This window comes from Typopeltis vanoorti, chromosome 17 (assembly GCF_054136105.1).
Source record: "Typopeltis vanoorti isolate ZY-2024b chromosome 17, IOZ_Tvanoo_1.0, whole genome shotgun sequence".
In the NCBI taxonomy this organism is placed as follows: domain Eukaryota; kingdom Metazoa; phylum Arthropoda; class Arachnida; order Uropygi; family Thelyphonidae; genus Typopeltis; species Typopeltis vanoorti.
This window is the reverse complement of record NC_143565.1, coordinates 69,027,172-69,041,609: the sequence shown is the minus strand read 5'-3', so window position 1 is coordinate 69,041,609 and position 14,438 is coordinate 69,027,172. Positions and strand designations below refer to the sequence as shown.

The following is a 14,438-nucleotide window of genomic DNA, read 5'->3' as shown; positions in this document are numbered from 1 at the left end:
AAGGATAGTTTGAAAAGAAGACCACTGGGACATTATAGTGAATAGTGCAGAGGAAAACTTGAACCTAACAGAACAACTGTATGATAAACTAGGATGTAGATTAGGGTACAATCCTCTTCATTAGTGGAGCTTGACCAGGATAAGTAGAGCACAATGCTAATTTCTATCAGTGAATATATATTTTGTTCATTTCTAGTTACTACAAAACTTTTGGAAGGTAGTGTGCACAAATATGAGCACTGAATGAATAAACACTTTACCTACAGTTCCTGTAAAGTTTGTTTAAGAAGACATGATAAATCCAGAGGGGAAAAATTATATATTAGATTATTTTATGCAACTAAATGAATTATAACAAATAATGCTTAAAGCCTTTGACTGTACTTAATAATCCTAGCTGATTCCATGGCTGCTTGAAAAAGGATAGACTAGAATTATAACCATCCTTTTTAGTCTAAAATATCTGACATTGTTTTATAAGTTATAAAATGAGATAGAACTGCAATCCTAATGCATGTGGGAGCAGGGGGAGGGGGACCCAGGATGGATCAGCTGTTGTTTTTCTGTTGTGGCTATTTTGGTTGATAGCACATAGGAAAGTATACAAACATTCAAAGACTTTAGATGGCCATTGAATTTCAATTCATGCGAATGACTAGATTTATAGTGTAGATACTTTTCAATTAATTCTGTGTGAGATATGCTGGATAGTCAGCCATTCCCAATTTATTGCAGAAATCAAACAGGATACTTATGCTCAGAGTCAGCTAGTTTAGCTGATAAGGCAAATTCCTCAATGTCTTGTTGGGAGGGGGGGAGATGAGCATTTGGACTATTTTAGAAGATTTTGTTGGTCTGCAAATTAAAATTTAGAGTTTTTGCGGATTTTTTGGCACTTTCTATATTGTAGGAGATGTTAATTTCTGCCTTTAAGCTTTGTAGGATATGGCTGTTTCGTGGCTTAGGATTTTTTGTTTTATCATCATCATTCAATGATTTACCCAATTTCTTTGTTTAAATGTATTGATCATGACCTGAGATGTCAGTAATATCCAGCACATATCTTATGTTGTCCATATGTGTTAGGTCTTGTACTGTTATCTGGTCATTATACTGTTTGCTAGGAATGATTCTAATATAAAAATGCAAATAGCTTTCTCCCCCCCCCAACCCTTTTTTTCTTTCCTTTTATTTATTATTATTTTTTTTTGTTAAGTGGATTTCTGTCTACATTAACTATAATTGAAATCATACTGAATAGCATGTTTAAAAAGACTGTGTGTGTGTGTAGTCCAAAAAAAAAGTCAGTTTAACTGGCTGCTGTTTGGCAAGTAACAATTTTTTATTTTATTATTAACAGAGCCTCTAAAAGTTAAAAAGTTGAAAATTTTTGTAGTTATAATGTAGCATGTGTTTATAGGATATGCTTTCTTCACATTAGCTTATACTGAACGGCTTCAATATATCTACTTAATGCTTAAATTTAATGAAACGGGGGGAGGGGGAGTTCCAAAACTATAACACTTGGATATATTTTGAAAGAATTTTGTGCTTAAATAATAAAATAATATGATGAGTGAAATAGTTATATCTACTAACAGAGGAAAATTATCACCACCAAGCTGACTTCCAAGGGTACATCCAGACTGGATTAGAGATTTTAGCTGTAGTCTCAAATCCTGATGATGCCTTAAGTGTTCTGTTGAGGGCATCCAAAATGTACCAGGTGGTGGTGGTTGTTGTTGAAGTTGGGCAGGTTGAGGAGGAAGATGCAATTTTTCCATGTTAATATTTCTTCCTTCCATCTTGTCAACTATACCATTTTTTGATGTTCTAAATATAAAATGAAAGAACTGTCAAGAAAACTATCAGAACAGCTAAAAGGAAGATAATGAATTAATCAAACTCAAGTGTTTTTAAAAACAGTAAATTTCCCTTCATTTAACTTATATAAACGTTTAAATGGTCTAAATGTAAACGTCTCAAATGTTACTCAGTGTTAAAGGTTTAAATGTTACTGTATTAAGCTTTGAGTTATAAACTCCAAAAAGCCATTTTTATTTACATATGTTAAAATATTTTAAATAACAAAATGTCAGTGAAAAACTGCCCTAATGTGAAATTTTCAGTTTCTATTTGTTATTTCATAAGAATACTTTTGCAGGATTATATATTCAGCAACATCTGTCTGCAGAACAGCAGCTACAGTTTTATTTATCAAGTATTTATTCTATATATTCTTCATAAACATTCATAACAAATTAATTACAACCCTTTCTCCCATTTATTCTGTACTATTCAAAAATAAATCGTTTTGTGTATATATTTAAGGTTATATGGTAAAAGTTCAGTACAAATAATAAATTACACGATAACAACAGTAATTAACTTTAATGAAATAAAGGTATACAAATATTTCATACTGAAATTAACAATACATCATATATTCCCACATATTTTCCTATCAACAAAATTTCTCCCCTGTTGCCATCTACATAAGACAAACTGGCACCTCTATCATTAGCTGGCGTTTAGCAGATACCATGTGAATGTAATTTAACATACTTTGGACAAACAGGCCAATCTGTGGAAAAAAGAATGAAGAAACATCAATATTATATCGAATACATGAAATCTCAAAAGTCTGCACAGCATAGTATTGACACTAAACACAGTATCCAGTGGGATAAAGCTTGTCTAATCCATAGATGCAAGTTTAAATATGAATGCCTTTTCAAAGAAAGTTGCAAAACCGTTTTACATTGGCCAAATCTGAATCAAAATAGTTGTCTCTCTCCCTCCCAAAAGTTTAGGAGATTCTTCTTATATAACCATCAAAGAAATAGTTTTTAAGAATTATTTAATAATATTTTATTAATATTAATTTCTAGCACAGGGCAAACAGTTTTTAATTGGTTAACCACCGACTGTTATGTACTTTGTATTCCATTCCTTTTGAACTGCTTATCTACACTGATGATGTACTGTTAATTTCAGTACGAAATATTTATACCTTTATTTCATTAAAGTTAATTACTGTGGTTATCGTGTAATTTATTATTTATAGTTATGCCACAGATACGTTTAACCACGCTATCGGCCAAGACGTCTATAGACGTCAAAGTTATCATGGATGCGAAGTGCATATTAAAATTATAATACCATTGATATTACATTGAAATATATGATGGATACAAAGCAAACGAGGATGCGTATTTGATCCATAATGGCCAGTGATGAGGTTAAAGATTAAAAGTTCAGTATATTTACAAATATCAGGTGATATGAGTAGTACTCACACTAGATAAACAAGATCACTCTCAATGGTCAACAAACTTAACAAAATATATTCTCTCCTTGCATGGTGTTATAAATATATTTTAAAACACCATGCTTTTAAAACTGGTCCAAATAAGTGTGCTATACACACATGCCTGTATAGCTCAGTGAATATGGTGCTTGCATCTTCTGTGCTAGGCTGCTCAAAGATAGACTTAAGTTCAAGTCTAGTCATTGACTGGAAGAACTTTTTCTAAGACCTTCTTCAACTGGTTTCTGAGTTAGTTGATCTCTGGCATGGGCAAATAGGTTTTTTCCTCCCAGAAAATATGAGTTTTTCATCCTGTAAACTCAAGAAAATCAACCATAGAACCCACATTATTTCAGACTAACATTTCCTGTTAGGGTTAGGTATACCAAGAGATGACAGCACATGTTTGCCCATCTCTTCATCAGTTGCTGCTTATAATTAGTGATAGTCTTGGGCCAGCTATCGCTGATTGGCTACTGGTGGAAATTGAACTGCCCACTCAGTCTCCAAAAGCTAGACAGGGTTAAAAGGCCTTGCCTACTCCAGATATATATATATATATATATATATAATAAAAAAGAGCATTACCTGATTTTTTAGCTGGCTGAGTATGCTATACACTTGTTAGATCCATGTCCACAATAAGATCATCATAATGAATTATGGCAAGTTGAGCCTAGCATGTGTAGTGCCAGAGGATATTTGCTAAGAATATTTTTTTATAAAACATGAAATGTTTCACCATACATTTGGATGTTGTTCTTGTATTTCTAATCAGCGATTTTGTGGATGATAAGATATGATACTATGGTATCTAGTATCGAAAAGCACACCTCCATTCAAGCACTGTCCATTCAATATCAGATCAATGCATTGTCTTCTGTGTTCCTTGAACTAAATGTTCATGGTGCAGGCCCAGTGCATTATTGTCCTGAATGAATCCCCTTTTTATATGAATTCCATTCACAATAGGTTGTAAAATATATAGTACCAACAGTGGGTTAAGCACTGGATAATCCAAAAATCCTGCTCTAGACATCACGCAAGTGGCATTCAAACCCACAACCTAATGAATAGGGAGTATTTATGCTGTCCACTCAGCCAGCAACCATATTGCACCTGTTTGGGACAAGAACATGACAGAGTGTACACAGTCAATTATGAGCTGGAAGTAGGTCGTATTGGCTATACATTGATTAATGAATCAAGTGTCACAACAATGCATACCCCATTCAACTGCCAATGGATGAAAAGTGGATAACAATGAATGAGAGAATTCATCAACTCATGTTTGTACAATACACATAGCTATCCATCTGTAATGTATTGGATATGTACAAGCTTGGCTTTCTGTGCTCCTATTGTTCACCTGGCATGCTGGTGACATAGCAACTGCTTCTGACAACTATCTTCACTGAAAATCATTTTTGATGTTCAGCTGTGGAATACAACACGGAAAGGGCAGCACATCATCATCATCATCTAGGACACTGTATATGTACTTCCCATAATTGTGTGGCAATGTCATCGCCTGTCAATTAACAAATATAAGGCATTGCATCCTTTGCTCACTGAGAATGCACTTTCTGCACTTCTTTATAGTTCTATCAGTCAGATGTGGTTTCATCTCTGTGAGCAACTAAGGCACATTGTACTAAAGATGTCTGCAAATGCAACACAAACCCTAATCATTATACCCTCTTTGAACTCCACAAATGTGAGTGGTTCCCCAAAATAATAAAAAAAAATTCATTTATTTTCAGTAACTCATAAGCATCTTCAAATTAATCAACTACTTTGAGAAAATTACTATAATAAAAAAAAAGCATTATTTTTCTCATTAATGCACTTAAAGTTGCTGCAAATATAATACTGACTGATAATATGTTAATTTCTGGTTACTCAAGGATGTGAACTATAAATCACCTGTTTCTTAAAAGAAACCTATGAAGAAAACTAACTAGAGATTCATGCACTAAATGATAAAGAAATACTTGTAGTTTTTCTTCTTTCATATGTATCACTGAAACACGACATTTCCAGAATCCAAAGATTTTTCCTCACAATCAATTTATGATTATGCTATTGGCCCATCTACAGCTAACTGTGTGTGAGCTAAGAGTTAGATAACACATGAAACCCTGCTAATCACTTTCCTTTTCATAGTATGAAAAGAATTATTTTTTTTGGTATTTCTGGGTCTCAAACAAGTTATTTATATATATATCACAAGAGGTGATGGCAATCATCAAATGCTGAAAGCCTCCTTTTTCTAAACATTTATGCCACCATGGAAAATGGACACACTGTATTTTACAATGCTAATGTGAAATCATAAGTTTGATTTCACATTACTATTTATTATTATTATTATTTGAGACACCCCAAGGAGTCTGAAGACTCATCGCGGGAGGACACCCACTGTACAACTCTGCATCTCCACTGCTACACAGAACCTCTACTACCAATCACCTACATCAACGCCATCTACTGCCCAATATTTATGTCATCATCATCATAAATTTCATTATATTACCCTCAAGAGAGTGTTCAAGCTATTATGACAGCACTACATGATTATATTTACATTATTAATAATCTCCTATCAACAATTTTCTTCCAAATCAGTCTATTTTACTTGTTGGCACTCCAATATTGTCTTATATAACATTTCTTTCTTCTAAGGCACTTCTAACTGAATCAATCCACATGGACATTGGTCTTCAAAGATCTGAGACTTTTTCCTGAAATCATGGCATCAAAACCTCTTTTGCTAAACTTTCTTCTCGCATTCTATTTAATAGACCAGGCATTCCCAACCCTATGCCCGCGGGCACCATGGCACCCGTCGACCAATTTGTGTGTGCAGGCCGCTGTTCAACAGTGTGTCGTATAGTTTGAAATAATGACGTGCACATCACGCAACAATTCACGGCATGCTATATGACGCATGTGTTAATGACACATGGCGAATATTAAACGCATACAATGTAAAGTAGATGCGCATTCGAAGTTGTTCATTATCTGTTGCTAGTTATATGCGCATAATTTTAACAGTGTCTTGTACTTAAATTTTTGAAATATTTTGATTTTTAATCCTAAAATGAGTGAATCAAGTAAAAGACAACGAACTTATAATTTTAACACTGACTGGGAGGAAACATATTGTTTGGTTAATTTCAAAGATAATTGTGTTTGTGTGTTGTGCAACAGTAGTGTTGCAATTCCGAAAAAACATAATATTGAACGTCACTTCCAGACAATGCATGGCACTTTAAATACGAATAATCCACTTAAATCTGAAATAAGAAAGAAAAAAATAAATCAACTAAAATCGAACCTGTCTGCCCAACAGTCGGTTTTCACTAGACATGTAGTAACATCTAAAAATGCCACCATTGCTTCTTTAAAAATTTCTCACATGCTCGCAAAGAAGAAAAAACTGTTCTTCCAAGATGGCGAGTTGTTAAAAGAAGCATTTTTGACATGGTGCCGATTGTTTATTTGAGGGATTTTCAACAAACATGAGATTATGAGAGCAACACAAGATTTACAATCGTTAAATAACACCGTCACAAGAAGAATACATGTAATTTCAATGGACATACAAACTCAGTTAAAAAGTGACTTCGAAATATGCAACTGGTTCTCTTTACAATTTGACGAGTCAACAGATATATCAGACAAAGCACAGTTAGCAGTTATGGTGAGAATGGTATTTAGTAACTTCACTGTAAAAGAAGATCTACTGAAAATATTACCCATGGAAGAACGAACAACAGGTGAATATATTTATAATATATTCAGAATATATGCCAAGTCGATAGATATGCCTTTGCACAAGCTGTCTGCGATAACTACTGATGGGGCACCAGCAATGGTTAGCAATATCAATGGATTTATTGCACTCTGCCAGAAAGTTCATTCATTTTCAAACTTTATGTCCTACCACTGTATTATCCACCAGGAAGCTTTGTGCAGTAAAATACTGTCCTTTAGACATGTTATGACATGTCCACAGGGCATGTATTCAAAAAATTCGCTAGAAAAAATAGATGGTGCCCGTTGCCCTACCGGTATTTTAGAATGTGCTCTAGGAAACAAAAAGGTTGGGAACCCCTGATACATGATTATATTTACATTATTAATAATCTCCTATCAACAATTTTCTTCCAAATCAGTCTATTACTTGTCGGCACTCCAATATTGTCATATATAACATTTCTTTCTTGTAAGGCACTTCTAACTGAATCAATCCACATAGACATTGGTCTTCGAAGATCTGAGACTTTTTCCTGAAATCATGGCATCGAAACCTGTTTTGCTAAACTTTCCTCTCGCATTCTATTTCATAGACCATACCACCATAAATTAAAAATTCCAAGAAATTATATTCTTGGTTTCAACATTTATCCAAGTGTCAGCAAAAAGTTTGCATGTGAAGTCACTTCATGGCTGGGCTACGTGTATACAGAGGCTAATGCCTTCATACCAATTGCCTTAGTATCCCATAATGCATTGCATTTTGGGAAGGGCCACTACCCAGATCATTTTTGATCTTTATTGAGGTCTCATCATTGGGAGCCAAACCCAGAAGTGAAGGTTGAAGTAATGCAGGTCATATTTCCATATGCAAGTAGCCAAAAGCAGTCATACCTTATTACTAAAATATTCTGGATTAGATATATAGATGTTGGAAGTTTTTTCACTTGGTTATACTATAAATTAAAGAGGCCAAGAAATTATATTTTTGGTTTCTTCCTTATCCAAGTATAAGAAAACAAAGTTTGCAAAACTTTATAATAATAAGCAAATAAGAAAAAAATATAAGAATAAGCAAAACTAGTATGGCTCCTAACCATACTAGTTTTGCTTATTCTATTTCCATTTCTAGATTTAACTCACCATCTTCACTAGAAACTGTGCCTAAATAGTTGAAATATTTGCTTGTTCTATAGGCTCTCCACTCAGAATGCAGCTGAAGTTTCCTGTTCTTGGCTATTTTCACAGTTTTTTTTTTTTTTATTACAAATTTATTACAGATGTGATTAAATTTAGTTAGCTGGAGACTTGTACAGGATATGTTTAGGAGTACAACAAAAACTGCATAAAACAAAGAGCTAAGTTTGATATATCCTTGTATATCCTTGTCTTACACCTGATTTTACATCAGACCATCTATCTATACTCCCTTCAATTCTAATTGCCGACTTAAAACTTAAATATAACTATGTATTGTCCTATATTATGTTCCATTTATCCCATATAACTGTAGTGTTTTGAAAAGTTTATTCCCATGCATCTTGTCATATACCTTTTACAGATCTAAAAACTTACATATTCCCATGATTTCTCATCTATTTGTTGTAAAATGAAAATATGGTCCTGACAACCTCTATTTGGGCTGAATCCAGATTGTTCTTCTCAGAGTTTCTCTTCTACAATTTTTCCCAGTCTCTTTTCAAGCATACATAATTCTTACCCGGAACACTTAGTAGAGAACTAACTATGAGAACTATACTCCAATCATCTAAAATTCAGTCTTGTGAGCAAGCCTTGATATCTCCACACTTCAGCATTTCTGGTCAAATATCATCTGCACTAGCTGCTTTTCCACATTTCAAATTTTTGATGGCTTTTTCTACCTCAAGTATTGATATGCTTGCATTTCTGTGGAAAACTTTCTACTACAGTTCTATCACTGCTTGTTTCATTTAACTGTCTTTCAAAGTAATTACCCCAGACATCTAGGATATCCTTATCTTCAGTTTTCATGTCACCTTTATCATCTTTGATTCATTTTATAGTATTCTTTCCTCTTTTTAATAGCCTCCAGAACATTTTGCCACCTGCCTGATATTTTTCTTTCTTTATTATTATCAAAGTTCCCATGACTTTTGGCTACTTTCACACATAGCTTAACTTGCTTACATTTTTCCTTGTATTCTTTTAGGACAACTTTCAATTTATTTTCTATTCTTCTTTCAGTTTGCGTTCTTCTTTTTCAGGACTACATCTTTAGCTTCATGTTTAGATTATGGCATTCTTAATTTTTTATCCTTGCAAACAATTTCACTACATGCCTCTAGAGCTGAATCAATCAATGTTATCTTCGGGGTTTGCCACTGAAACTCTAAGGTTTGGTTTTTGTTTTTGAACACTGTTTTATCCTTTCTTTAATAATGTTTGTGTAGTTAAGTCTAGAGTTTGCCAGTACAAGTTGTTCAACTTTAATTTTTTTTAAAACATTTATATACTGTTCTTTTCAATGTGATATTCAGTTTCATCACACTTAAAGCAAAGCGCTGATCACTTCCAATTTCAAATCCTCTGTACACGCTTGTATCCAGAACTATCATGAAGATATCACTATGAACTATAACAGAGTCAATGAGGCTTTTCTTATTTCTTGGGTCTTCTCTCCAAGTGAACTGGTGCAAGTCTTTATTTTGGAACACCGTGTTAGTAATGACTAGTCCATATCCTGAGCAGAAATCCAGTAGATACTATTAGCCTTACCCTTTTCTCCAAATTTTCCCACAACACTTCCATATGCCTCAGGGGAATCACTTGTTGCTTAGATCTCGACGAAGTACCACCTTTTACATTTTGAGTTACTAGACTATGCAGTTGATTTACATCAGCTGCATAGTCTAGTGACTCGAAAAATTTCTCTGCTTCTTCGTTAGGAGAACCTTCTGTGGCTTTCATTATCCATTTCTCTATTTAGAAGTTTGCCCACATAATTCTACTTGAGACTGTCTTCCAATCAAGAAGTTTATCTTCATGTTTTGTGATGAATGGTATCGCTACTCCTTCCTTTCTTTGATCATTATTGCCTCAATATAATATATGAGTGAAGTCCAGAAAGTAAGTTCCGATGGACTGTCAGAGAAACAAAAATATATTTAGAAAAAAAACTTTATTGGAAATTAAAGTAGACATTTTTCACTACTTTTCTACATAATTTCCATCATTGTTCAGGCACTTATCATAACAGGGCACCAAGAGTAGAAGGTTGCTGCCTGTGATGCAAACCACGTATTGACTGCTTCTTTGACCTTGTCATCTTGAAACCGCCGACTGCCAAGGAAAGATTTCAGATGTTTGAACAGGTGAAAGTCGCTTGGCGCGAGGTCAGGACTATATGGGTGATGATGGAATTGTTCCCAGTCAAAGGTGATGAGAAGTTGTGTTACGCTGGGCTGTGTGTGGGTGGGCGTTATCATGAATCAAAACAACACAATTTCCAATAATTCAATTTCTCTGACACAATTTCATGAAGACATGAACATGAAACTTCTGGAAATTGCAGTCAGAGTGACGGCATAGTGAATCCCCTATTCTGCTGAATCTTCTCTTCAATTGAACACACCAAATCATCAGTCACTATAGATGGTTGCCAGCCCTGTTCATCATCGTGCAGGGGTTCCTTCCTTCATTAAAAAGTCTTACCCATCTTCGTACCATTCAATCACTCACTGCATATTCTATAAACCTCAATAATTTGCCGATGAATTTCAGCTGCTTTAACATTCCTCGCATTTAAGTAACGGATAACTGACCTAATTTCACATGTGCAGCAGGCAATTCAATTTTACATGCGGAGGGATGATTCGATTTTCTTAGACATTATAAACACACACCAAGAAGCATATGCACTGCGAGAATGTCTGAAAATGGCACCAGCACCTTGCTAAGGAATCAACAAACTCAGCACGCACGTGCACTATGCGATCACAGCGCTGGAGTGAAAATTTTGAAATCGAAACTTACTTTCTGGACAACTCTCGTACTATACTTATTATTTAGTAAGATCTCACCTGTCTTCTTTGTTTCAGTGATGCCAATTATGTCCATGTAGTCATTTTCCAGCTCTTCTGCAAGCCCAATTTCCTTTCCATTAATACTCCTTATACTGATGGTTGCTATCTTCGGTTCTTTTGACGGTGGGTTAGTTCTTCTTGATGTTGAGCTTGAGTCTGTTCCAGCAGCTGACTTTCATCTTGGTTCCCTGATGAAAACAGCAGGGGGGGGGCCCTTGTTTAATCAGGTGATTTTCCAGCCTGCATGAAATCTCATCATGTTGCACCATTATATTATTTGTGGCTTAAGCCAAAAGAGAGAGAGAGAGAGAGAGAGTGTACAATTAGGTCAGTTAAATCTCATATTACCAGCCCATTCTCGTTCATTCAGTACCCAGTAGATACTTACTAAGGAGATGCACCACGTGACGATGAGGATTGGACATTAGGTCAGAAGCACCAGTTGGTTCTTCGCATTCCTTAAAGGCAATGTGTAGGTCTCCTCCAACTTTTTTGGCTTTGCCCTTAAGTGCTCATTCTATTTATGTAAGTTACCTAATTTTTTCTTCTTTGATCTACAAAACAAGCTCAACAATTTCTAGAAATATGTTACAGCAAGTTTTTATGTTGCACATATAAGAACATGATATTTATGATACAACCTTGATAGAATACTAAATTCCAGTCGGGCAGTATACTATTTTAGAATCAAAAAGTGTAGGACATGTGAAGATATAAACATTTGCATAATACTGTGGATGGACTAACCGTTGAAAGTTTTTCCACTTGGTTATACTATAAATCAGGGGTTGGCATGCGGCCCATAAAAGGTTGCCCATACGTACATGACACATGGCTCACATGTTGAATTATTTAAATAATATATTTCATAATATCAATAATAAATTAAAAATAAATTTATACTTCATGATATATCGCCCATGCAACAATTCTCGTTGATTTTCATAAAAATAGCATCGAAATGCGATTATGTTTGGACCCTTTTAATGTGGACACTGATGACGAACCAAACCAACTACAGCTGGACGTTTTGGAATTAAACACAATGAAACATTAAAGAACGCATTTTTGTTGGAAAATATCCAAAAATTTTATTGATGCTTACCAAAAAAATGTGAAGGATTAATCAGTTTCGCAAAGAAGATGATAGTTGCATTTGGAAGCACAAACATTTGCAAACAAGCATTTTCTGCTATGAGTTTTAGAAGAAATAAATTTTCTTCTCGACTGACTGATGAACATAAGCATGCTTCGATTCGATTTTTGCACCTCAGATTATCAAGTGGATCTAGATAATTTGGCTAAGGGAAAGCAATCACAAAAGCAATGAGGCACACATATTGTGATGCATAAACTATATTACTTTACTAATTATATGAAAATCCAAAGTCTTCTATTCGGCAACATGAACTTATTTAAGTTAAGGGATATTACATCCTGTATTGTTTCTTAGCCAAATAAGAAACTCAAAGAATTTCATGCCGAATACAGAAACTATATAAAGTTCGGCGATTCCAAGCGTAAGCAAATACCTGGATAGTGCAAGCTGAGGCAACTCATAGCAAGGGTGGAGCAAGCTCCGATCACTATTCTTGGTATTTACCCATAATGTGAACTTAGCTCCTAGCAGCTGTATTACTGTTCTACATTATGAGAGAAGGTCACTACCCAGACCAGTTTCAACCTTTATTGAGGTCTCATCAGTGAGTAGGTAGACCTAGTTAATATCAAGTTTGTAGCGAACAGAACTTACATCCCTTCTATGAGAATTGCCAAGAAGGTGTCCTAATAAATTACTAATTATATGAAGCACCAAAGGCTTCAATTCGGCGACATGAACTTATTTAAGTTAAGGGATATTACATCCCATATTGTTTCTTAGCCAAATATAGAAACTATATAAAGTTCGGCGATTCCAAGCATAAGCAAATAACTGGATAGTGCAGCACCTGACCTATTTGGTAGTGCAAGCTGAGGCAACTCATAGCAAGGGTGGAGCAAGCTCCAATCACTATTCTTGGTATTTACCCATAATGTGAACTTAGCTCCTAGGAGCTGTATTACTGTTCTACAATATGAGAGAAGGTCACTACCCAGACCGGTTTCAACCTTTAACTGAAATAAGTTCATGCCGCCGAATTGAAGCCTTTGGCTCTTCATATAATTAGTAATTTATTAGGACACCTTCTTGGCAATTCTCATAGAAGGGATGCAAGTTCTGTTCGCTACAAACTTCGTATTAACTAGGTCTACCTACTCACTGATGAGACCTCGATAAAGGTTGAAACCAGTCTGGGTAGTGGCCTTCTCTCATAATGTAGAACAGTAATACAGCTCCTAGAAGCTAAGTTCACATTATGGATAAATACCAAAAATAGTGATCGGAGCATGCTCCACCCTTGCTATGAGTTGCCTTAGCATGCACTACCAAATAGGTCAGGTGCTGCATTATCCAGGTATTTGCTCACGCTTGGAATCGCTGAACTTTATATAGTTTCTATATTCGACATGAAACTCTTTTAGTTTCTTATTTGGCTAAGAAACAATATGGGATGTAATATCCCTTAACTTAAATAAACTATATTACTTTGTTTTTATCTGATAATCTTTCATTGAGTTTCATTTTCATGCTTGTTTCATATCTCGTACTTTAAATATTTCTGTATTTAAAAAAAAAAAAAAAATGATATAATAAAAATTGATAACTTAAGTATTTTTTTTCACTCACTGTTTTCTTTTAATTAAACGCTTGCTGCCCGATTATTAAAAATAAAAGTTGAATGTGACTCACGAGTCTGAAGAGGTTCCTATCCCTGCTATAAATTAAAGATGCAAAGAAATTATATTCTTGGTTTAATCCTTTATCCAAATGTGAGAAAGCAAACTTTGCATGTGAAGTAACTTCACAACTGGGCAACTTGTATTATAAAATCTCACAAGATAAGTTAACATGTTCGCTGCCAACTACGAGTATACTCTTAGCTGGCTTGTGTGGCTTACCATCGGCAACGAGATTACTGTACTGACCTTGAAGAAGTGAAAATGCATGGCTTGTGGAGCTAACATCAAAACTGTGTATACTCATAGATGGTATATGCTCTGCACAAGCCAACTACGAGTATACTCGTATGACGCTTACCGCCGGCAACGAGATTACCGTACTGACCTTGAAGAAGTGAAATTGCTCGGCGTACGGGAACAGACTATGCCGAAGTAGCGTGGCAGCGAACGTGTTAATTTAGTTAACTTATTGAGTTCGGTTTTACAAGGGTGTCAAATAAAAATATCATAGACAATATGAT

General features: G+C 34.9%; 1 protein-coding gene across 3 annotated transcripts in view; it reads right to left on the bottom strand.

The window, feature by feature from the left end:
• Nucleotides 1-14,438, bottom strand: part of LOC150097460 (uncharacterized) — a 244,133-nt gene that overhangs the window by 43,527 nt on the left and 186,168 nt on the right. For 2 of the 3 annotated variants that reach the window (XM_090407276.1, XM_090407278.1), the window contains one exon: nucleotides 1,600-1,833. The exons of the other annotated variant lie outside the window; for it this stretch is intronic. In XM_090407276.1, coding sequence (XP_090263402.1) covers nucleotides 1,600-1,833 — 234 coding nt within the window. The remainder of the gene's footprint in view (nucleotides 1-1,599; nucleotides 1,834-14,438) is intronic. 3 annotated transcript variants of the gene reach the window in all.